General features: G+C 39.7%; 2 protein-coding genes across 3 annotated transcripts in view; both read right to left on the minus strand.

Annotated features, from left to right (window-relative positions):
• Window positions 1-12790, minus strand: part of LOC135514048 (beta-1,4-galactosyltransferase 2-like) — a 161184-nt gene extending 148394 nt beyond the window's left edge. For both annotated transcript variants that reach the window (XM_064937211.1, XM_064937220.1), the window contains exon 1: window positions 12709-12790. The gene's annotated coding sequence lies outside the window, so the exon portion shown is untranslated. The remainder of the gene's footprint in view (window positions 1-12708) is intronic.
• Window positions 12791-14008: 1218 nt separating this feature from the next.
• On the minus strand, window positions 14009-23042 carry LOC135514054 (V-type proton ATPase 21 kDa proteolipid subunit c''-like). Its single transcript, XM_064937234.1, has 8 exons — window positions 22771-23042; window positions 21951-21999; window positions 21677-21760; window positions 21024-21101; window positions 17230-17299; window positions 16716-16767; window positions 16251-16441; window positions 14009-16102 (listed from the first exon to the last, which is right to left on the minus strand). Exons 1-8 carry the CDS (start codon window positions 22835-22837, stop codon window positions 16076-16078), a joined length of 618 nt encoding a protein of 205 aa, XP_064793306.1. The 5' UTR covers window positions 22838-23042; the 3' UTR covers window positions 14009-16075.
• Between the last annotated feature and the right edge of the window lie 1674 nt (window positions 23043-24716).

The following is a 24716-nucleotide window of genomic DNA, read 5'->3' on the forward strand; positions in this document are numbered from 1 at the left end:
ACAGAAGATCATACAAAATTATTGAACTTCCCAATACCTTTCTGATGCATTTTACTCACTTCAAGAGATACTTCCTAAAGATTGAAATACTGATTGTAATAGACCATTGTAATAGACCGTCTTAGGCCCAATTAAAAAAGTAAACATTGGCCGTTGATTACATCACTTTTTTCAAATGGTGGGGTCACAATTTTTTTGTATTGTATCACAGTGGGGTTGTGGGCCAAAAATGTTAGGAACCCCGTTGTAATGAATAACACACTGCACCTTGTCTGTTATATCAATGTAATCGCATTCCTCAATTTGAACTGTGATATGGCATCAGCAAATTTCTAAAGACCTGTTTTTGCTTGGTCATTATGGAGTATTGTGTGTAGATTGATGAGGAAAAAAATCTATTTAATCCATTTTAGAATAAGGCTGCAACTTACATTCCAAATGCAGTGTATATGCATTATACACATTCGCACTATACATCAGCATTCAGCATACATACAGGCATACAAAAACAAACATTATTAAAAGCAATGCCTTGCAAGGAGACATCACATTAACAAAATTTCAAGGATATATAATAAAACTAATGCTCCAATTAGCATGGGTTTTTGTAAAATGTAACATTACATAGTCGGCTCAAGACGTCTTTCAGTCCCAGGGAGTCCTACAAGGAGTCAAAGGTGTTTCTTGTCAAATGACTACGAGACTAAAGACCAGATAAACAGAGACAGTGCGGGGTGTGAAGGGCAAGCTGTGGGTCACTGCCCTCTTGTCTGGAATCTCATCTTGCTCATGCCAACCACTCTGGGGTGGGAACATCCCTCACCTTCTGACTGGCACAAACTCCTCTCTGCCGCTCCCCTGGGGGAAAGTTAGGCCTGCTTTATACAGTATAGGAGCTGTAAACAAACAGCTCGCTTATTAGCCAAAATTAGGTGACCGCCTATGGTGACAGATTGACGAAGGGGGCATTTTCTGAGCTAAACTGACCAAGACGCACCTCCAACAACAACACATAAAACATCACATAATTCTTCCCAAAAACAATTACAATTTCTCTCAACCAGTGGCAGATGGGATGATTTTTAGGTGAGCGCTGATGACGGCCCTTTGATAAGCAGTGGCCACTTTGTCAAAAGCAGGGGCGCAAAATATTCCCAACGCGCTTCTCCAGGGTGCTGTTGGAGAGATGTATCTCTGTATGTATGTCTGTAGTGCTCCAACAACGTTCCGTCCCCAAAAAATATCTAACACAAATCATGTAGCAGATATAGGATATAGTAGAAAGTGTACTGTATGTGGCCTTTTCTGTAGCCTAAAGGCTGGAGATAAAATGTATGACAATGTAATGAGACAGACACGTTTTACATCATGCAGGTTTCTCCGATCAAATAGCCTAACTTAAATGGCGCTCAATCAAAAAAAATGCACTGTCATGTTAAACAATGCCTAAAATAGGACAGGTCAAATTAAAATGGACAATATGGAATGGACAGTCACAACTGCTGTTGTAAATGGACAATCACAAGTGTCATCTGTAAATTAAGTGAAAAGGAAAATACTTCTACATTTCCTGCTGTGTAAACACATCGCAAATAGGCATGCGATAACTCCTGATAAAGTTGGGTAGCTGATATTCAGAGCTTAAATACCCAAATTGTCACAGGAATCAGGAATAATAAAGACAATGCAATGGCCTGTTTTACAAACGGTGGGCCTACCACATGCCTGGTCATTCTTTAAAAGTAACTTCCACACCATCTTAGACAAGCATGCTCCATTCAAAAAATGCAGAACTAAGAACAGAACTTCCTCCTGGCTACTCCAACCTCGGCCAACAGCCCCCCCCCCCGCAGTTACTCGCCCACGTCTCCCCAGCTTCTCCTTTACCCAAATCCAGATAGCAGATGTTCTGAAAGAGCTGCAAAACCTGGACCCATACAAATCAGCTGGGCTTGACAATCTGGACCCTCTATTTCTGAAACTGTCCGCCACCATTGTCGCAACCCCTATTACCAGCCTGTTCAACCTCTCCTTCGTATCAACTGAGATCCCCAAGGATTGGAAAGCTGCCGCGGTCATCCCCCTCTTCAAAGGGGGAGACACCCTGGACCCAAACTGTTACAGACCTATATCCATCCTGCCCTGCCTATCTAAGGTCTTCGAAAGCCAAGTCAACAAACAGATCACTGACCATCTCGAATCCCACCGTACCTTCTCCGCTGTGCAATCCAGTTTCCGAGCCGGTCACGGGTGCAACTCAGCCACGCTCAAGGTATTAAACAATATTATAACCGCCATCGATAACAGACAGTACTGTGCAGCCGTCTTTGTCGACCTGGCAAAGGCTTTCGACTCTGTCAATCACCGTATTCTTATCGGCAGACTCAGTAGCCTCGGTTTTTCTAATGACTGCCTTGCCTGGTTCACCAACTACTTTGCAGACAGAGTTCAGTGTGTCAAATCAGAGGGCATGTTGTCCGGTCCTCTGGTAGTCTCTATGGGGGTACCACAGGGTTCAATTCTTGAGCCGACTCTTTTCTCTGTATATATCAATGATGTTGCTCTTGCTGCGGGCAATTCCCTGATCCACGCAGACGACACCATTCTGTATACTTCTGGCCCCATCCTTGGACACTGTGCTATCTAACCTCCAAACGAGCTTCAATGCCATACAACACTCCTTCCGTGGCCTCCAACTGCTCTTAAACGCTAGTAAAACCAAATGCATGCTTTTCAACCGTTCGCTGCCTGCACCCGCACGCCCGAATAGCATCACCACCCTGGATGGTTCCGACCTAGAATATGTGGACATCTATAAGTACCTAGGTGTCTGTCTAGACTGCAAACTCTCCTTCCAGACTCATATCAAATATCTCCACTCCAAAATCAAATCTAGAGTTGGCTTTCTATTTCACAACAAAGCCTCCTTCACTCACGCCGCAAAACTTACCCTAGTAAAACTGACTATCCTACCGATCCTCGACTTCGGTGATGTCATCTACAAAATAGCTTCCAATACTCTACTCAGCAAACTGGATGTAGTTTATCACAGTGCCATCTGTTTTGTTACTAAAGAACCTTATATCACCCACCACTGCGACCTGTATTCTCTAGTCGGCTGGCCCTACATGTTCGCTACATGTTCGTCGCCAGACCCACTGGCTCCAGGTCATCTACAAGTCTATGCTCGGTAAAGCTCCGCCTTATCTCAGTTCACTGGTCATGATGGCAACACCCGTAGCACGCGCTCCAGCAGGTGTATCTCACTGATCATCCCTAAAGCCAAAACCTAATTTGGCCGTCTTTCCTTCCAGTTCTCTGCTGCCTGCGACTGGAACGAATTGCAAAAATCTCTGAAGTTGGAGACTTTTATCTCCCTCACCAACTTCAAACATCTGCTATCTGAGCAGTACATGAGCTGTACATAGTCCATCGGTATATAGCCCACCCAATTTACCTACCTCATCCCCATACTGTTTTTATTTTATTTACTTTTCTGCTCTTTTGCACACCAGTATCTCTACCTGCACATGTTCATCTGATAATTTATCACTCCAGTGTTAATCTGCTAAATTGTAATTATTCACTCCTATGGCCTATTTATTGCCTACCTCCTCATGCCTTTTGCACACAATGTATATAGATGATTTTTTTTCTACTACATTATTGACTTGTTTATTGTTTACTCCATGTGTAACTCTGTGTTGTTGTCTGTTCACACTGCTATGCTTTATCTTGGCCAGGTCGCAGTTGGAAATGAGAACTTGTTCTCAACTAGCCTACCTGGTTAAATAAAGGTGAAATAAAAAATAAATAAATAAAAAATAAAATTCACAAAATTCCATTGTGTTCCGACATAGTAGGCTACACCCCAATAAGTTCGAGACATGTTTGAGTGTTTTACAAATGGTAGGCTTACCACATAGATGGGCATTCATAAAATAAAATTTCAGGCAACACTGTAGGCTACACCTCAGTAAGTACGGCCCGAGCCGACACCTTTTGGACGTCTTTTGTTAGTGCAGTTCCGGACCAGCCTTGATTTACACATCCACGGACATTGGATTTTGGTCCGGACCAAATGTGAACAAATCATAGACGCCGATGTTTGGTTCAGATTTTGTCTGGTGAGACCAGACTTGATTTGGCACAAACATAGACGTCTGTAAATGATTTATTTTCAACTTTCATTCAGAACCAAAAATGGGCCTGAGTTCAATATCTGGAAAATACGTATTTTCAACTCAACCGAAAATTGACCTGATTTCAATGTCGGGAAAAAAACAGTTTTTTTGTATTTCTATTATTTACCCCATTTTTGTGATATCCAATAGGTAGTTACAGTCTTGTCCTATCTCTGCAACTCCAGTACGGACTCGGAAGCGGTGATGGTCGAGAGCCATGCGTCCTCTGAAACGCGACCCTGCCAGGCCGCACTGCTTCTTGACACACTGCTGGCTTAACCCGGAAGCCAGTCGCACCAATGTGTTGGAGGAAACAACTGGCGACCGTGTCACCACAAGAGTCGGAGGCGTTAGAGCGCAATGGGACGAGGACATCCCGGCCGGCCAAGCATTGCAGTACCTTAGACCGCTGCGCCACTCGGGAGGCCCAAATACATATTTTTGTTATGTCTGGAAAATATGCCTTTTCAACATTATGGAAAATATGTATTTTAAACATACGGAAAATACCTTTTCCAAACCTAAATTGAACTTCAACTTCTGGTAAATACATCTTTTAGATGTCTTTTCAACATAATTTTGCTTACTGGGAACGATTCTAGTTTTGCGGGGGGCGGTATTTTTTGGTCTCGCCTATGGCGGCAGAACGGCAAGGACCGGCCCTGAGAACAAAATACATTCCAGAAATTACCTGGCACTATTTCTAGGAAGCAAACGTGTGTGAATACTTGGGCTTGAGATACTACTAGCACTTAGGGATGGACAGATATGGAAATGATAAGCTGATATTGATAACCAATATTGTCTTCTTGGCCATTATGGCCAATGCACTGTTTCAGAAAATTTGTAAACAAATAATTATCTTTCACCTGCACCCATACAGAATAACACAGAGGGCTAAAACAAAACAAAAAAGTGGTGCAATTGAAGGGGAAGAACTATTGATAATGCATGTTGTGTAACATCACAAACAGAGATGTTCTCACAGCTGGAGGACTGGAGATGATCCCAGATATCAGAATTCACACTCGCACCCGATTACCATCAACACTGTGTAACACTGAGCACACGCACAGTTCAGCCTGTTGACTCATGTCATAAGCACTGCATGTTTCACATTTCAACGAATGGAAAACGGACTGACACTCTTGTCAAGGAAGGTCTGTCATGCTTCTACTAAGAAATCCAGATAAAAAAATAATTCAGGCTAAATGCCAAATATTCGTATCAAATATTTGACTAGTGAACTAAGCTATTTATACATCATTCAAGCTCTAACATTGTAGTGCAATGATCCCATGATGTTCTCCCACCAAGGTTCTCATGATAATACAATACTGTACAGTACTGCTGGATTTGACTCGCGGGACATTACATTAATCTACAATGACAGAGGAGCTGACAGCAGGATTCCACAGAACTCTGTACAAGCGGGTATCACATTATCACTGTGCTTCCTTTCATGTGATAGGTCTACACTCTGAAGAGCATTGGTTATGACAAGTTTATCATATAGTATATGACATTGTAAGCATTTCTTTCATATTTTTGTTGAGATTGCCATCAACAAAACACCAGGATGTAGCCAAGTCTATTTCAATACATACACAGGTCTCTTTGGCCATGCTCCAGAGTTGCTAAGCTCTAAAATAGAGGTCGACCGATTATGATTTTTCAACGCCGATGCCGATACCGATTATTGGAGGACCAAAGGAGCCGATACCGATTAATCGGACAATTTTTTTTTTTTTACAACAATACTGAATTCATCAATAAAATCAATTTAGCCTCAAATAAATCATGAAACATGTTCAATTTGGTTTAAATAATGCAAAAACAAAGTGTTGGAGAAGAAAGTAATATGTGCCATGTAAAAATGTGTGCCATGTAAAATATGTGCCATGTAAAGAAGCTAACGTTTAGTTCCTTGCTCAGAACATGAGAACATATGAAAGTTGGTGGTTTCTTTTAACATGAGACTTCAATATTCCAAGGTAAGAAGTTTTAGGTTTTAGTTAATATCGTATTTATATGACTATTTATCTCTATACCATTTGTATTTCATATACCTTTGACTATTGGAGTATTGTCAGTGTAGCAGTATAGCTTCCGTTCCCCTCCTTGCCCCTACCTGGGCTCGAACCAGGAACACATCGACAACAGCCACACTCGAAGCATCGTTAACCATCGCTCCACAAAAGCCGCGGCCCTTGCAGCGCAAGGGGAATAACTACACCAAATCTAAAAGCGAGTGACGTTTGAAACTATTAGCGCACACCCAGCTAGCCATTTCACATTGGTTATACCAGCCATTAGGCTGATAGGCTTGAAGTCATAAACAGTGCTGTGCTTGCGAAGAGCTGCTGGCAAAACGCACGAAAGTGCTGTTTGAATGAATGATTACGGGCCTGCTGGTGCTCAGTCAGACTGCGCTATCAAATCAAACTTAATTATAACATAATAACACACAAAACTACGAGCCTTTGGTCATTAATATGATCGAATCCGGAAACTATAATTTCGAAAACAAAACGTTTATTATCAGTGAAATGCGGAACCGTTCGGTATTTTATCTAACGGGTGGCATCCCTGAGTCTAAATATTCTTGTTACATTGCACAACCTTCAATGTGCAGTATGTCATAATTACGTAACTCCTGCGAATTAGTTCGCAATGAGCCAGGCAGCCCAAACTGTTGCATATACCCTGACTCTGCGTGCAATGAACGCAAGAGAAATGACACAATTTCACCTGGTTAATATTGCCTGCTAAACTGGATCAGTAGTTATAACTAGTGATTATGATTGATTGTTTTTTCTAAGATAAGTTTAATGCTTGCTAGCAATTTACCTTGGCTTCTTCTACATTCGCGTAACAGGCAGGCTACTCGTGGAGAACAATGGTTAGAGCGTTGGACTAGTTAACTGTGCAGTTTGGAACACCTGAGCTGACAAGTCGAAAATCTGTCGTTCTGCCCCTGAACAAGGCAGTTAACCCACAGTTCCTCGGCAGTCATTGGAAATAAGAATGTGTTATTAGCTGACTTGCCTAGTTAAATAAAAGGTATTATTAAAAATTACACAAAAAAAATATTATCATAATCAGAAATCGGCGCCCAAAAATAGCGATTTCCGATTGTTATAAAAACATGAATTCGGCCCTAATTAATCGGCCATTCCGATTAATGGTCAACCTCTACTCTAAAATCTCCACCATCAAATATAGACCTGCCTTGCCTCACTCTCTGCCTCTTCAGATCCAGCTGCTTATTTGGCCACAAAGCCCCCCCAAAAAAATTAAGTGCTTGGGTGGATGGAAGGTTTCATTGGGACAGCCTAGGAGTCAGGGTAGGTTTTGGACCATCTCAGACATAATTATCTGTGTTTTGCCTTAATAACTGTCTGTATTATTATAATGAGCAAAAATGGTTTTGTTACAAACCATTTCACATCAAGAATTATCATTGTATGTATATTGTGCCATGCCGTCATTAATGCAATTGGTGATTACTCCTATCTGCATTGATCCATAGAAACCTAATTTTAAAGTGTACCTCTCGCTTTCGGACTGTTAATTAATCAATGTACGCAAGGACACATCCTTTGAGATTTTGAAAGAAACTCACAATTTACAGCTCTGAATAGCCTGCTTGGCTTTTTACAAAACACTAAGTCAATGCATAGAGCGAAACAATCTTCTCTAACTGCACCTTTGTTGCTCAGGTCTGGCTGTTGCCATGGCAACAAATCTCAACATTGAATGTTGTATCAACATTTCAATTGCAGTCATCCTAGGAACAAAGCACTGGTTTATTCTATTTCATTAATTTAAACTTCAAAACATGCAAGGTCATTTGCTCAAGTATTCTTTGATGAATGAGAGACAGTCGTAAATCCAGTGATTAAACAAAGAACCAGATTCTGTGAAGATATGTGGCTCTCCAGTTGTGTAAGAAACAAGTAGCAAGTCCATTAAGTGAATGGCAGTGCTAAGTAAGTAGTTACCCCCAGGGCCGATTTAATGCTAGGGACTTACCAGGGATGAAGCCCCTGGGTCCAGGCCTGTGAGGGGCCCAAAAGGCAGCAAGAAATTAGTAAAATAACACAATTAAGGAAATATATACTTTATATATTATATATACAGTATATATTCTATGTAGTATAGATTTTATATGTTTTTTTCACTGCAACCGCCAACCACAGGAAAACTCAGGAGCCAGCTCTCAATGAGTGTAGACAGCCTGCCGCTCTGCTAATCAGATGGAGGATGAGAAGAGGTAGGGGGCCCACGTGGGTAACTGGGGGGAATGCCTTGATTGGGTAAAAAAAATGTTTTTTAAAGAATCAAAAACTGCATAATAAATAAATGTGACTGGTCAATTGTGTGATTCAGGGCCTCTCAATGTTCAAAATACACCAGAGAGCATAATTTAGCCACAGAGGATCAATAGCTTAGACAAAATAACCATGGATAAAGTTTTATCACAAGCACTTACAGGTATCTGCCAAAATTAAGGAAACACCAACATAGAGTGTCTTAAAAGGGTGTTGCGCCACCACCAGCTACCAGAACAGCTTCAATGTTCCTTGGCATAGATTCTACAAGTGGACCTAAACCTATGAAAAAAAACAAAAACAAAGGGCCTATGATTTCTTAAAATCAGGCCCTGGTCACCCCACACCTGCTTTGACCACCCTGAGGGGGCTCTCAGGCTATGGACCACAATCATCGGAATGCACAAAGGCCACTTGACTCAAAAGCTCCAGACAAAAGTATCCGTCCAGCAAGGTTCTCCATCAAATGTAATCCTAAGGGGAAGCCATGCATTGTGAATGATAAGAGATTTAAAATTTGGGAAAACTGTTGCCATCAGATTGAAAAGGTTAATGAGTACTCATGTAAACAACTTGGTGGTGTTGCCCTACAAAAAATAAATGAGTTACATATGAGGAGCTAAAATGATTTGAAAGCAAATGTGAGAGCAAGTTCCAGGATCATAAATAGTATTGTTGTGTTGGCAGCCTACAGATAGCCTATGCTTACCTTTTTTACAGGGAGCCCATGTACACTTAAATTGATAAATGTAGGTGCACACAAAGACATTTTGGACCACAATGAAAAATATGAGGTAACAAGACGTTTTCTTTGTAGTAGTGGTGGCGGTCATGAATAGCGGGGAAAGTGGGGCTCCTGAGTGGCGCAGTGGTCTAAGGCACTGCATCTCAGGTGGCACTACAGACCCTGGTTCAATCCCAGGCTGTATCACAACTGGCTGTGATTGAGAGTCCCATAGGGTGGCACACAATTGGCCCAGCGTTGTTCGGGGTAGGCAGTCACTGTAAAATAAGAATTTGTTCTTAACTGACTTGCCTCGTAAATTAAGAATTTGTACTCAGTGTCTTCTCCATAGCACTTAGGGGCTGCAGTGAAGTAATCATTGCAAAAATTATGATATGGGTGATTTTTTTTGTTGTAGGCACACTGGTGCTCCTACATTTTGAATCCAGGTCACACAGCAACATATTTAGGTGCATATGCAAGTAAAATGGTAGCACTGTAGAGCCCTGCCACATTGCTAGAGTGCACAAACTAAAATCAAGTAGTTCTCAACATATTAGTCCTAAATAGTTTGTGATCAGGCGGGATATAATTAGCGTGAGACTTCAGTGGATAGAATTCATCTCTGATAAGTTTGGTCCTACAAACCCTATCACATCAATGCACAAAATGACACAGTGGGTAAATGTTACATGGACAACTAAGATGAGGAACAATTGCAATGATGTGACATCCAGATTCTGATCAAGAGATAGCGATATCTATTTGTGTTGCCTATAATTTCAGCATATTCAGCAAACAATGTTACATCTATATGGTTACATATACAGTACCAATAAAAAGTTTGGACACACCTACTCATTCAAGGGTTATTCTTTATTTTTACTATTTTCTACATTGTAGAATAATAGTGAAGACATCAAAACTATGAAATAACACATATGGAATCATGTAGTAACCAAAAAAAGTGTGAAACAAACCCAAATATTTTATGTTTTAGATTCTTAAAAGTAGCCACCCTTTGTCGTGATGACATCTTTGCATATTATTGGTATTCTCTCAACCAGCTTCATGAGGAATGTTTTTCCAAAAGTCTGAAGGAGGTCCCACATATGCTGAGCACTTGTTGGCTGCTTTTCCTTCACTCTGCGGTCCAACTAATCCGAAATCATCTCAATTGGGTTGAGGTCGGGTGAAGGTGGAGGCCAGGTCATCTGATGCAGCAACATCACTCTCCTTCTTGGTCAAATAGCCCTTACAGAGCCTGGAGGTGTGTTGGGTAATCATTCTGTTGAAAAACAAATGATAGTCCCACCATGCACAAACCAGATGGGATGGTGTATCGCTGCTGAATGCTATGGTAGCCATGCTGGTTAAGTGTACCTTGAATTCTAAATAAATCAGTGACAGTGTCACCAGCAAAGCACCACCAGTCTAATGTCCATTGCTCATTTTTCTTGGCCAAAGCAAGTCTTTTCTTCGTATTGCTATCCTTAGTAGTGATTTCTTTGCAGCAATTCAACCATGAAGGCCTGATTCACACAGTCTCCTATGAACAGTTGATGTTGCGATGTGTTTGTTACTTGAACTCTGTGAAGCATTTATTTGGGCTGCAATCTGAGATGCAGTTAACTCTAATGAACTTATCCTCTGCAGCAGAGGTAACTCTGGGTCTTCATTTCCTGTGGTGGTCCTCTTGAGAGCCAGTTTCATCAGCTTGATGGTTTTTGTGACTGCCCTCAAAGTTTTTGAAATTTTCCAGATTGACTGACCTTCATGTCTTTGAGTAATGACGGACTGTCGTTTCTCTTTGCTTATTTGAGCTGTTCATTCCATAATATGGACCTGGTCTTTTACCAAATAAGGCAATCTTCTGTATAACACCCCTACCTTGTCACAACACAACTGATTGCCTCAAACACATTAAGAAGGAAAGAAATTCCACAAATTAACTTTTAACAAGGCATACCTGTTAATTGAAATGCATTCCAGGTGACTACCTCATGAAGCTAGTTGAGAGAATGCCAAGAGTGTGCAAAGCTGACATCAAGGCAAAGGGTGGCTACTTTTAAGAATCTCAAATATAAAATATATTTTGATTTGTTTAACACTTTCTTGGTTACTACATGATTCCACATGGTTACTACATGATTCCATGTGTTATTTCATAGTTTTGATGTCTTCACTATTATTCTACAATGTAGAAAATAGTAAAAATAACCCTTGAATGAGTAGGTGTGTCCAAACTTTTGACAGGTTCTGTATACACACACACACACACACACACACACACACACACACACACACACACACACACACACACACACACACACACACACACACACACACACACACACACACACACACACACACACACAGGTCTCTATTTCATGAGTTTATTTGCTATAGCCTATCTACACAATTATCATTTCAGCTACATCTTCTTATAACTACACTGAACAAAAATATAAATGCAACATGGAACAATTTCAAACATTTTACTGAATTACATGTGTAAGGAAATCAGTCAATTTAAATTAATTCATTAGGCCCTAATCTATGTATTTCACATGACTGGGAATACAGATATGCATATGTTGGTCACAGATACTTTAAAAACAATGGGCCTCATAATGAGCCTCAGGATCTTATCACAGTATTTTTGTGCATTCAAATTGCCAATCGATAAAATACAATTGTGTTCGTTGTCCGTAGCTTATGCCTGCCCATACCATAACACCACCATGGGGCACTCTGTTCACAACACAATTAACATTCAATTCTGGCAACAGCTCTGGTGGTCATTCCTACAGTCAACATGTCAATTGCACGCTCCCTCAAAACTTGAGCCATCTGTGGCATAGTGTTGTGTGACAAAAGTTGTGAGTGGCCTTTTATTGTCCTCAGCACAAGGTGCACCTGTGTAATTACCATGCTGTTTTATCAGCTTCTTAACCTAGCACACCTGTCAGGTAGATGGATTATATTGGCAAATGAGAAATGCTCACTAACAGGGATGTAAACAAATTTGTGGACAAAATTAGAGAAATAAGCTTTTTGTGCGCATGGAACAGTTCACGAGACATGGCACCAACACTTTACATTTTGCGTTTATATTTTTGTTCAGTGTTGATACCAGTGGACAGCGGATAATGGATCTTTCCATCGCTGCTTCCAAGGACCGTTCTGCTTATTGAAATAATGTTGTTGAACGTGTGGGTCTCTTCAAAAAAAAGGACGTTGCAAATGCATGTAGAATCGCGGGTCTAGGATGCTTCAGCAAAATGTGCATGACACCAAAGCAAATTGCATAACAAAAACATCAATAACCACAATTAAACATATAAATGTTGATAAATGGAAATGTTTGGGATAATAAAGAATCAAAACGGCAGGCTAAATTTAAAAAATACAAGGTAAACAAAAGAACGAAATGTGATGAACAAATGAAATAGAATAGTCTTACCTTGAGGTGGCAAGCAATCCTCCTCTCTTCTATGAATGCATTTCCTTTTTGTTGCACCAAGCTTTTATATGAAATCTGTAAATGTCATTTAAAAAAAACTAAAATAACAAAAACTCACAAAAAATGCACGTAATAAAGCATGGAGCCCGTTTTATTTCTGATGATAAAATCGGTCATTTCATTTTTCGTGCAGATATTGTTAAAAACGTTTTTCCATATAAAAGACATGGCAGATATGAATGCCTCATTTTGTTTGATCATTTACGGAGGGCAATATGCCAAATATAGTGTAGTAAATCTTCTATCTACATAATTCAGTCAATCCGTCAGGTTTGGTGTTGATATGAAGCAAAAAGGAGACGAGCAGGTTCATCTCGCTCTCTCTTCAGTACGGAGTCTCAGTTGGTCCAAACTCTCGGGTATTCTGCCACCAGAGGGAGCTTACACTAGGTCCTATCAGCATGGCACATCTCTAGTAGTTTGCAACTAAAAAGACAGGACTACAGTAAGTGTAATATCGTCACTTTTGTGGGGTACAATTTGATGTCAATAAAAGTAAATTAATTCATATAGCAAATGTTGCTGCCCCCACTTTTGTAAATGTAATTAAGCGGCAGGGTAGCCTAGTGGTAAGAGCGTTGGACTAGTAACTGGAAGGTTGCAAGTTCAAACGCACGAACTGACAAGGTACAAATCTGTCGTTCTGCCCCTGAACGGGCAGTTAACCCACTGTTCCTAGGCCATCATTGAAAATAACAATTTGTTCTTAACTGACTTGCCTGGTTAAATAAAGGTACAAATTAAGGCAGAGGCATAAGGTGTAATAGGTCCCCAGTAAATGTGCAAATGATTTAATATATAGCGCCATCTATCGACATAGAGTGGGACTGGGACATAAGATCATTACAGAAACAAAATGTTTAAAAAAACGACTTACATCCAGAAGAGGATGGGTCACACCTCTGAGCCAGGTTACTAAAAAAATGTTCCTTTTAGGGAGTTTCTTGGACACTGATTGCTTGCTCTGTGGTCAAGGCCAGGCTGCACTACCAAGTAAAAAGGTAGTAACTGCTCATTTGGTTTAAAAAAATAGTTCATGTCATTTTTGATACATGAAATACATGTTTAATCATGGGGACAAGTATCCTGCCTCTGTTGTATTTTTGGAGAAAATGGGGGTCATGCTGTGAAACCAAGGTAAATGAGAGCCATTTCTCTCAGTTCCACACTGTGAGCAGTTGGTGCCTTTTTGACAACAGCTGACACAAAAAAGCTTCATAAAATAACTTTGATTAAACAGTCAGTTTGGTCTATTTTATTCTTTCAAGGACAATTAAGTCAAGAGGACCCACTTTTACACCTGACAAAACAATGGATTCACCACAACATATTAAACACAGTCACTAAAGCCAGAGGCATGGTCGAGAGATCTTCATTTACATGACACACCACTACAGTACAGGTGGCCAACCAAGGACCTAGTCTCTCAAAGTAAGACATGAGCATTCACAGCCCTCTCTCAAGCAGCATACTTTGAAACCAACAACAGTTGGGACTTACAGTCCAAATGTTATCCATGTTATCCATTGAAGTAAAATGCTTCAGTACAGAGGCTCTCCAGGACCAGGATGGTCACCCCTGTATTACACCAAAGGTCATTAAGGAATGTTCAAAAGCAAGGAATGAACACCGCTGAATCATTTAAATAAAATGGTGGGGACTCAGTGGGAGCCCTCCATAAGTGCATCGCAAATGGCACCCTATGTCCTATATATAGTGCACTACTGTTAACCGGTCCTGGTCAACAGTAGTGCACTATATATAGGAAATAGCGCTCGTCAAACTTAGAGCACTGTGTAGGGAATAGGGCGAAATTTGGGACGAACACAGTCACAGCAAATTGGATGTTATGAATATTAAAATGGATGCCTGTTTATGACAATAGACACAAGGATTGTATTTAACATTTAAGGGCTCAATCTAAGTCTTAATCAGTAGCATGGGTGGACATGGATGTTGCAGCTAATTCATTCAATTTTTAAAAAAAATTAACGAAAGCACAACTAAGAAAAAGGCCAACCGGTCTGAAGAAGTTCTTATCGATGTTCTGCTCGAGTACCATCTCTCCAAAATAATACATGTCAGTCCATTTACAGACAAGGAGCTTGGCGTATTCAAGCTGAGTTACACAAAAAGAGGAAAGCAGAATGTACAAGGGCAAATGGTCTTGAAGAAAACCGCTACCTTTCTCACTCTCAGATAGGTCTGTAAACCCCCTGTTAACTATCTGAGAAGGAAAGAACAAAAGAAAATAGATGGTCACTTAAAATCATATACATGTATATTCAGCCACAGCTCATTCACTGTGGACCAAGACCACTTGCATCAACAAAAAAATATTACAACCCAAGCTAAGGTACATAGAATGGTAAACACCCTCAGTTCACAAAACAGACCCTTTATATACACAAACAAATTTACTATTCTCATTTTTAACCAATCAGAACCGAAGAGTGCCAACCAAAAAGGTATGCATACATCCACAAATTAAATGAATGACAGCTGACTAATGTCAAAAAACCAACAATTACCATTTCAGAGTAATATCTCTTTAGATCACCTTTGTATCAATACATTTTGATGCATTTAGTGTTACTATAGTACTGGTTAATTACACCAGTCATTGATAAATGTATAGTAACTGAAACTAGTGAAAAACATTATGGATTACATTAGTCATAAATATAATAATTTGCTTTGTTATACCATGACTTATGCATACAAACATTTCAATACTTCAAACCAATATTTTACAGGCATTTATCACAATTCCATGTAATGAACAGAACAGCTCTTTACGGATTTGCGATGGCTCATGAAACTCTAAATTCCTTCTACCTGAACACAGATTCCAGAAAAGGGCATCCATGAGTTTATCTGACTCTGGGGAAGTAGACAGGGCCTCATTGCCAAAATATGGCTTTAAAGAAACCCAAATAATAAAAAAATGTCCCTACTACTACTGACTAAAAAATTTGATACAACAGTAAAAGTATGTGGGGAATGCCAAGAAGTTTGCTAGAGATTAATTACTTTTTCCCTACAAATGCGGTAATACGAACATGAATTTTATTCAAACGGGAAAGGATTTTGTCTTAAACACCTGCAGTTTAATCTAACCTTTCGGTTGCATTCCTTTAAGACAAAATGGTGCAAATATGTCACTCTTCAGCAAATGGTTAAAAACAATCACAGACAAAAAAGACATTTCAATAATTTACTATGTATTTACACAATCCATCTGCTTCTCCAGCTTAGTCTTCCATTGATCTTGTCATCGTGATCTTATGTCTTGCGGATACATCTTCTAGTCACCCATTTTTACTTTCGACGTCTACAAGAAAATACATACATTTGATTACCGGTATGTAATAAGAAAAACAAGAAGCAAACCTATATTCAGTTCATGCAATCAGCTACAGAAAGATTATGCTATTCAACCAATCAAAGGATGAAAACTGTGGCAAAAGAATGTCAGTTACCTGCAAGATGGCTACAATCACTCCAAACAGCCCAATCGCACTGCCAAAGATTTCCACAATAAGGATTTTGACGAAGAGGCTGCCGTTCTGGGCATCAGCCAGGGCGGCTCCACTCCCAACGATGCCAACACAGATGCCACAGAAGAGGTTGGAGAAGCCCACAGTAAGACCAGCACCAAACATGGAGTAGCCTGTCAGGAAAGAACACAATCAGCACAGTCTTGACTTTATAGCCTGAAATTGTATTTTATAATTTGAGCTATTGAAGCCAATGGCAAACTGTGCCTACTTTACATCTAATGTTGAGCCTGCTTCAATATCATTGGAAATTAAGAACGCATTCAGCTTCCAATCAACAACTAGCCTGAGTGCCAGTCTGTTAGTGCCATCATGCCAACTCCTTGTCACTCATGGTCATGCAAAACAGGCCAATTTAACACCCAATGTCAGCAATTATCTTCTTACCTGCTTGGTAGTTCCTTGCCCCAATGGTCTCTGGTGTAGTGCCGCTAAAACTCTATAAAGGGAAAGATGGTGTGTAACGAAATAGAATGATGTCTAATAAAATTGGAGCCGTCTACTACAGTGTCACATCAGTAAGCCTGAAGAAAGATTCAAGGCTGTTCTCCAAGAAGTCCCTTCCTGAGGCTACGGCTAGTTACCACATGTTCAGTCCCAAATGGTACCCTATTTCCTATTCATTGCACTACTTTTGACCAAAAGGAGTACACTATATAGGGAATAGGGTGCCATTTGGGATAAAGACATCTTAATACTAGATCACCATAGTCATAGTGATAAGTACTTTACAACACTGCTTTAAGTAAAAATACTATTTAAGTCATTTGGGGGGGGGGTGTATCTGTACTTTACGATTTCTCTCTTTGATAGGTTTACTTCACTACATTAAAGAAAATAATGTACTTTTTTCTAAAGGACACAAATGATTATCATATCATAAGCCACCTCCCATGCTTACCTCAGCCATGTTACTTATCACGATTGCCATGATGATCCCATATATAGCTACGGCCTCACAGAAGATAATGCTGTGGACAGGACGAGACAACAATAGCATTTAACACAAAACATTGATGGGGAAGACTGGTCTTATCAATACAAAACATACATAGTTTAATTCGGAAGTTTACATACAACTTAACCCAAATACATGTAAACTCAGTTTCACAATTCTTGACATTTAATCTGAGTAAAAATGCACCGTCTTAAGTCAGATAGGATCACCACTTTATTTGAAAAATGTGAAATGTCAGAATAATAGTAGAAAGAATTATTTATTTCAGTTTTTATTTCTTTCATCACATTCCCAGTGGGTCAGAAGTTACCATACACTCAATCAGTATTTGGTAGCATTGCCTTTAAAATGTTTAACTTGGGTCAAACATTTCAGGTAGCCATTCACAAGCTTCCCACAATAAGTTGGGTGAATTTTGGCCCATGGCCCATGGCTCCTGACAGAGTCCGGGATGTAGACCTCCTTGCTCGCACAAGCTTTTTCAGTCTTGCCCACACATTTTCTATAGAATTGAGGTCAGGGCTTGTGATGGCCACTCCAATACCTTGACTTTTGTTGTCCTTGAGCCATTTTGACAACTATGGAAGTATGCTTGGGGTCATTGTCCATTTGGAAGACCCATTTGCGACCAAGCTTTAACTTCCTGACTGATATCTTGAGATGTTACTTCAATATATCCACAATTTTCCTTCTCATGATGCCATCTATTTTGTGAAGTGCACCAGTCCCTCCTACAGCAAAGCACCCCCATAACATGATGCTGCCACTCCCGTGCTTCACAGTTGGGGTGGTGTTTTTCGGCTTGCAAGCCTCCCCATTTTTCATCCAAACATAACGATGGTCATTATGGCCAAACAGTTCTATTTGTTTCATCAGACCAGAGGACATTTCACCAAAAAGTATGATCTTTGACCCCATGTGCAGTTGCAAACCGTAGTCTGGCTTGATTATGGCGGTTTTGGGGCAGTGGCTTCTTCCTTGCTGAGTGGCCTTTCAGGTTATGTCGATACTGGACTTGTTTTACTGTGCATATAGATACTTTTCTACCTTTTTCCTCCAGCATCTTCAACAGGTCCTTTACTGCTGTTCTGGGATTGACTTGCACTTTTCGCACCAAAGTATGACCATCTCTAGGAGACAGAACACATCTCCCTCCTGAGCGGTATGACGGCTGCGTAGTCCCATGGTGTTTATACATGCGTACTATTGTATGTACAGATGAACGTGGTACCTTCAGGCATTTGGAAATTGCTCCCAAGGATGAACCAGACTTGTGGAGGTCTACAATTTTCTTTGAGGTCTTGGCTGATTTCTTTTAGTTTTCCCATGATGTCAAGCAAAGAGGCACTGAGTTTGAAGGTAAGCCTTGAAATACATTATACAGGTACACCTCCGATTGACTCAAATGATGTCAATTAGCCGATCAGAAGCTTCTAAATCCATTACATAATTTTCTGATATTTTCCAAGCTATTTAAAGGCACAGTCAACTTAGCGTATGTAAACTTCTGACCCACTGGAATTATGATACAGTGAATTATAAGTGAAATAAACTGTCTAAACAATTGTTGGAAAAATGACTTATGTTATGCACAAAGTAGATGTCCTAGCCGACTTGCCAAAACTATAGTTTGTTAACAAGAAATTTGTAGAGTGGTTGAAAACGAGTTTTAATGACTCGTTTTCACATCAAAGCGGATTCCAACTTCCGACTTCAACATACATACACAAATGTGGAATAGTGAAGACATCAAAACTGAAATAACACATATGGAATCATGTAGTAAAACAATTAATGAAAGTAAAACAAATCAAAATATATTTTAGATTGAGAGTAGCCACCCGTTGCCTTCACAACAGATTTGCACACTCTTGGCATTCTCTTAACCAGGATCACCTGGAATGCTTATCCAACAGTCTTGAAGGAGTTCCCACACATGCTGAGCACTTGTTGGCTGCTTTTCCTTCACTCTGCGGTCCAACTCATCCCATTGTGGAGGCCAGCTCATCTGATGCAGTACTCCATCACTCTCCTTCTTAGTCAAATAGCCCTTACACAGCCTGGAGGTGTGTTGGGTGATTGTCCCACAAAAAAGCATAAACCAGATGGGATGGTGTATCGCTGCAGAATTCTGTGGTAGCCATACAGGTTGTGTGCCTTGAATTCAAAATAAATCATTGAGTGTGACCAGCAAGGCACCCCCACACCTTCATGCTTCACAGTGGGAACCACACATGCAGAGATCATCAGTACACCTACTCTGTGTCTCAAAGACACAGCGGTTGGAATAAATACTCTCAAATTTGGAGACATCAGACCAAAGGACAGATTTCGACCAGTCTAATGTCCATTGCTCATGTTTCTTGGCCCAAGCAAGTCTATTCTTCTTACTAGAGTACTTTAGTAGTTTCCTTGCAGCAATTTGACCATGAAGGCCTGATTCACACAGTCTCCTCTGAGGCAAATCTTATGTCACATTCACCGAATACAACAGGCAGACCATACAGTGAAATGCTTACTTACAAGCCCTTAACCAACAATGCAGTTTTACATTTAAAAAATACCCCCCCCCACCCCAAAGAATAAGGAAAAAAGTTACAAATAATTAAAGAGCAGCAGTAAAATAACAATAGCGAGGCTATATAAAGAGAGTACAGGTACAGAGTCAATGTGTGCGGGCACCGGTTAGTCGAGGTTGAGATGTCTGTTACTTGAACTCTGAAGCTATTATTTGGGCTGCAATTTGAGGCTGGTAACTCAAACCTATTCTCTGTAGCAGAGGTCACTCTGGGTCTTCCTTTCCTGTGGCAGTGCTCACGAGAGCCAGTTTCATCATAGCGCTTGATGTTTTTTGCAGCGGCACTTCAAAGTCCTTGAAATGTTCCGGATTGACTGACCTTCTTGTCTTAAAGTAATGATGGACTGTCGTTTCTCTATGCTTGTTTGAGCTGTTCTTGCCATAATATGGACTTGGTCTTTTACCAAATAGGGCTATCTTCTGTATATCACCCCTACCTTGTCACATCACAATTAACAGGCTCAAACGCATTAAGGAAAGAAATTCCACAAATTAACTTTTAACATGGCACACCTGTTAATTGAAATGACTACCTCATGACGCTGGTTGAGAGAATGCGAAGTGTGCAAAGCTGTCATCAAGGCAAAGGGTGGCTACTTTGAAGAATCTCAAATATATTTTGATTATCACTTGTGGTTACTACATAATTCCATATTTTTATTTTAACCTTTATTTAACTAGCCAAGTCAGTTAAGAACAAATTCTTATTTTACAATGACGGCCTACAACGGCCAAATCCTCCCCTAACCTGGATGACGCTGGGCCAATTGTGCGCCGCCCTATGGGACACCCAATCACGGCCGGTTGTGATACAGCCCGGGATCGAATCAGGGTCTGTAGTGATGCCTCTAGCACTGAGATGTAGTGCCCTAAACCACTGCGCCACTCGGGGACCATATGTGTAATTTCATAGTTTTGATGTCTTCACTATTATTCTACAATGTAGAAGATAGTAAAAAAAGAAAGAAAAACCCTGGAATGAATAGGTGTCCCCAAACTTTTGAATGTATATATACACATTACGCAAATATAGACATAAACTAAGCCTAGATTTGGACTAAAAAGCATTTTTAAAATGGTGATTTTAGTCCAGGGGTAAACTTAATCTGGGTCTGAGAAACCGGCCCATAATGACACATTTTCACTTTGAATATCTTACCTGACCAAATTCTTTGTTTTAATCCGTGGTGCTTTTACACCACCTCCTATGATGCTGGAACCTGTGATGTAAATGCCCCTGTAAAACAAGGAAAACTAAATTCATTATGAACATAAAACTAGGTTTGGATGATACCTGGGGGACCTCTTCTACAATGTTACTCCAAATATTGCAATATTCGATATTATCGTGTTGCGCCGTTAATGACTAGATAATTCCAGACTGTGTAATTTGCATTTATTTTCAATATTATTGTCACATTCTCACTTAATAATCTTAGTTTGGTGAAAACTAAGGCTTAGTTAATTAAATGTAGACATCATTTAACATATTGATACCGCTTAACTAATAAAGTTCAAGTAGAGTATAGTCTAGCACGTCACAAAATATCGTCAATGTCAAATCAAGATATTCGATTTAATCATAAAAATCAGACCAACCCTACATGAAGCAGAACATAAAAACAGTGATACACTAAAATAATACTCCTGCCATCCACGAGTAGTAATTTAGCCTGCTGAAATAGGGAAGAGGATGGGGACAAGACACTAGTTGCTATTTGAATTTTCAAATCTAAATTCAGAACTTCCCTATTCATATTGGACAATCTCTTCTGATGCAACACTCAAAAGGGGGAAATTAAGAATACTCACCAAGCTGCTCCGACAACAGAGAGCGAGATGGCCAAGCCAATCCCAAGGTTTGCCCACATAAAGGGCGACGTTTCTGTCAAGAACCTGAGTGAGAGAGTATCATTTTACCATGGAAATCAAACATTCTAAGCTTTAGTCTCGGTCAACACTTCTGAAATACCACCTGACTGGAATTCTATTTGTAATCAGCACCAGACTCAAGAATATAGGCTAAAATTCTATGCCTATGATATATCCTACTATTCCAACTAAGACAAGAGACTGTCATACTAACCATGCCACATCAAAGCGGAATCCAAGGTCGAAGATTGTGTAGCAGATACCTGAAAAATATCACCAACGCAGAAAAAAAGTGGAAACGTTTTCATGAGTTTATGCAGGTGTGTGTACACTGTATGTAGATGTATGTGTGATGCAGTACAGAACAGTTCTGTACAGTACACGCAATGTCAAGCCACTGAGTTACAGAACCAAATTGTGCCCGAGAAATTATGAAATATCAGAAGGCAAGCGTGATAGCGCACCCTCACACGGGAAGTGCTTAGGTTCCTATTTTTCTGACTGTAGAAACTAAGCTAGCTTGATTTATTGAGCTATGTTGTGGTATATACGGTTTCTATAGTAAAGTTATGCTGTTAGTGCAGGGCCTTATATTAGGCAGTCGAACATTAGTTAGTTAATCGCTTACTAGCTAACGTTAACTAGTTAGTTAGCTACGTTACAGGAAGTAAGTATTTGGTCAAATTCTTACAAACAAATGGCTAAACAAGTTTTTGGACGGCAGTGCCACAAGCGTAAATAACAACATACAATGCAAAGAAGCTAGAAAGCTAAATAACTAGGGATCATGAAACATTATGACATATGTGAACAAGCCATCACTGCAGAGACAACTTAATTCCTACTAACTAGCAGCGCAGCGGGATAACGTCACGTTAGTTAACAAGTCAGCACAGTATCTGTCAAGCAGATATTCACAATCAATAAATACAAAGTGTTTTTTAAAATATTTTTATCAAGTATATTTTTGACATCATCATAATTAGCTAACTACACCAATTACATTAGCTAGCAAATATACAACGTTTTCTTACCAACGATGAGAATAGTACTCCAGAAGGCCAAAGTGACCCCGGTGTAGAGAATGGCGTGTCCGTTCATGATCCACTCAATCACCCAAACCGCGATATTTTACGGGCAATCTCACAACACTACCTTCAGGTTGGTGTTTACAATTGACGCCAAACGGTCTGAATAATACAAATAATGTTAATCACCCCCCCGAAATCGTTCAATTGGAGAAGAAAAGTCTAACCATCAAAAATGGAAGGAATGCAGTCAGCTGATCGAGCTTGACTTGAGCATGTGACTGTGATAACAAACGTCATTCTACTTCCTGTTTTCCACAGCCGCGGGAGCTTCAAAGCAGCCTCCGCTGGTCATGACGAGAAGGGATACCGATTTTGTCAAATTGATTAATGAAATGTTATTTTCGTGTCAAATCGCCAATTGGCAACCCATCCCTTATGGGATTAATTGACACATAAACAAACATTACAAAAAATTCACTATGGTAATTAAATGCTAATTCTTCTTCCGGTGTAGTCTGCATTGTATAAAGAGTGCGAATATAATAATCTATAAAAAAAAAAAATAAAATAATCTATACATAATAGTAAATAAGGTTATCCAAACAATAATTACGTCCTTAGAGCAGTAAAATAATATACATACATATATACATTCATTACGACAGACAGACAAATAAATACAGAAATAAAAAGATACAGAAGTCACTTGAAACCAGTTTGGCAAAAAAAGAAGATTCATATGGGAGTCAAGCCTATACACAATCTATATACACACATGCCATTTACCACATAGAAGCAAAACATTTTTACAATTTAATTGTAGGTAGCCCTTTTTCTTTTATTCCAGGATTTATCTAAATATTCCGCAAACAGAAAGACACAATGGACAAAAAAACACTTACATTTCTCCTCATCACTCAGCCACATAATGCCAGTATATATCTGGTGTGCTTTCTGGAATAAGAGCAAGCGTATATCGTAGAGGATAAACTGAGTTTCACTCTCTATTTTTTAAAGGTTACATAGTCTTTCCTCTTCCATTTCACCACAATACCGACCTGTTTCAATACGCAGACGCAATATCCCTGATCTTACCTGTTTCAATACCCAGAGACGAGACAATATCCCTGATCTTACCTGTTTCAATACGCAGAGTACAATATCCCTGATCTTACCTGTGCACATAGTGATCTCTTGCTTTTAACTAGGTTATACATAATATACAGCTCACACACAGATTCACCCTTAATCAAACAAAAGGTTCTCAATTTGGGTTTATGATTAATCTCCTCCATTTGTTGTTGTTGTTGTATTGCATCAGTTGTTTTTTAATCATATTTATGTCTCCCTTAATTTGTTTTTTGTACAGATGTCAGACTGTTGAAAAAGGTCAGACATTTCAGTTGTCCAGGCTGTCTCTATGGATAGATCCCATAAAAAAATGTTACTAGCTATTCTGGCAGTTGGCATATCCAATAGTCTATTCCAAAGTCTCACCATACACGCATTCCATCTCACCTTACAGGGTTCCCAGCCAATGTCCCCAGTTATTGCAAGTATGGGTGCAAACTTGTGGACACCTAAAAAGTAATATACTGTACATCTCTCTGTTATGGACATTTTCCTTTCTAAAATACATCTTAGCAGCCCACACTCCTGATGAATAGTCCAGACCAGGACACACATGTCTGATACAGTTTGGAATTTGTAGCATAACCGATAACTTTTAGTGTTTTTGTTTTTCCTATAACTCCCCCAAGATCTCTACTTGCTGAGTCGGCCAGGGCAGATGCTCCGTAAAGAAAGGAACTATGTTCATCAATAAAAATACTCAAATATTTATAAATGCTAGTAAACTCAAGAATGTCTCACCAAAACAAAACTGAAAAACACTTCTCTTAGCACCTGGTTTTCTAAAATGCATTATCTGTGTTTTTGTCTGGTTGATC

The sequence above is a fragment of the Oncorhynchus masou genome, chromosome 3, assembly GCF_036934945.1.
Source record: "Oncorhynchus masou masou isolate Uvic2021 chromosome 3, UVic_Omas_1.1, whole genome shotgun sequence".
NCBI classification, from domain to species: domain Eukaryota; kingdom Metazoa; phylum Chordata; class Actinopteri; order Salmoniformes; family Salmonidae; genus Oncorhynchus; species Oncorhynchus masou.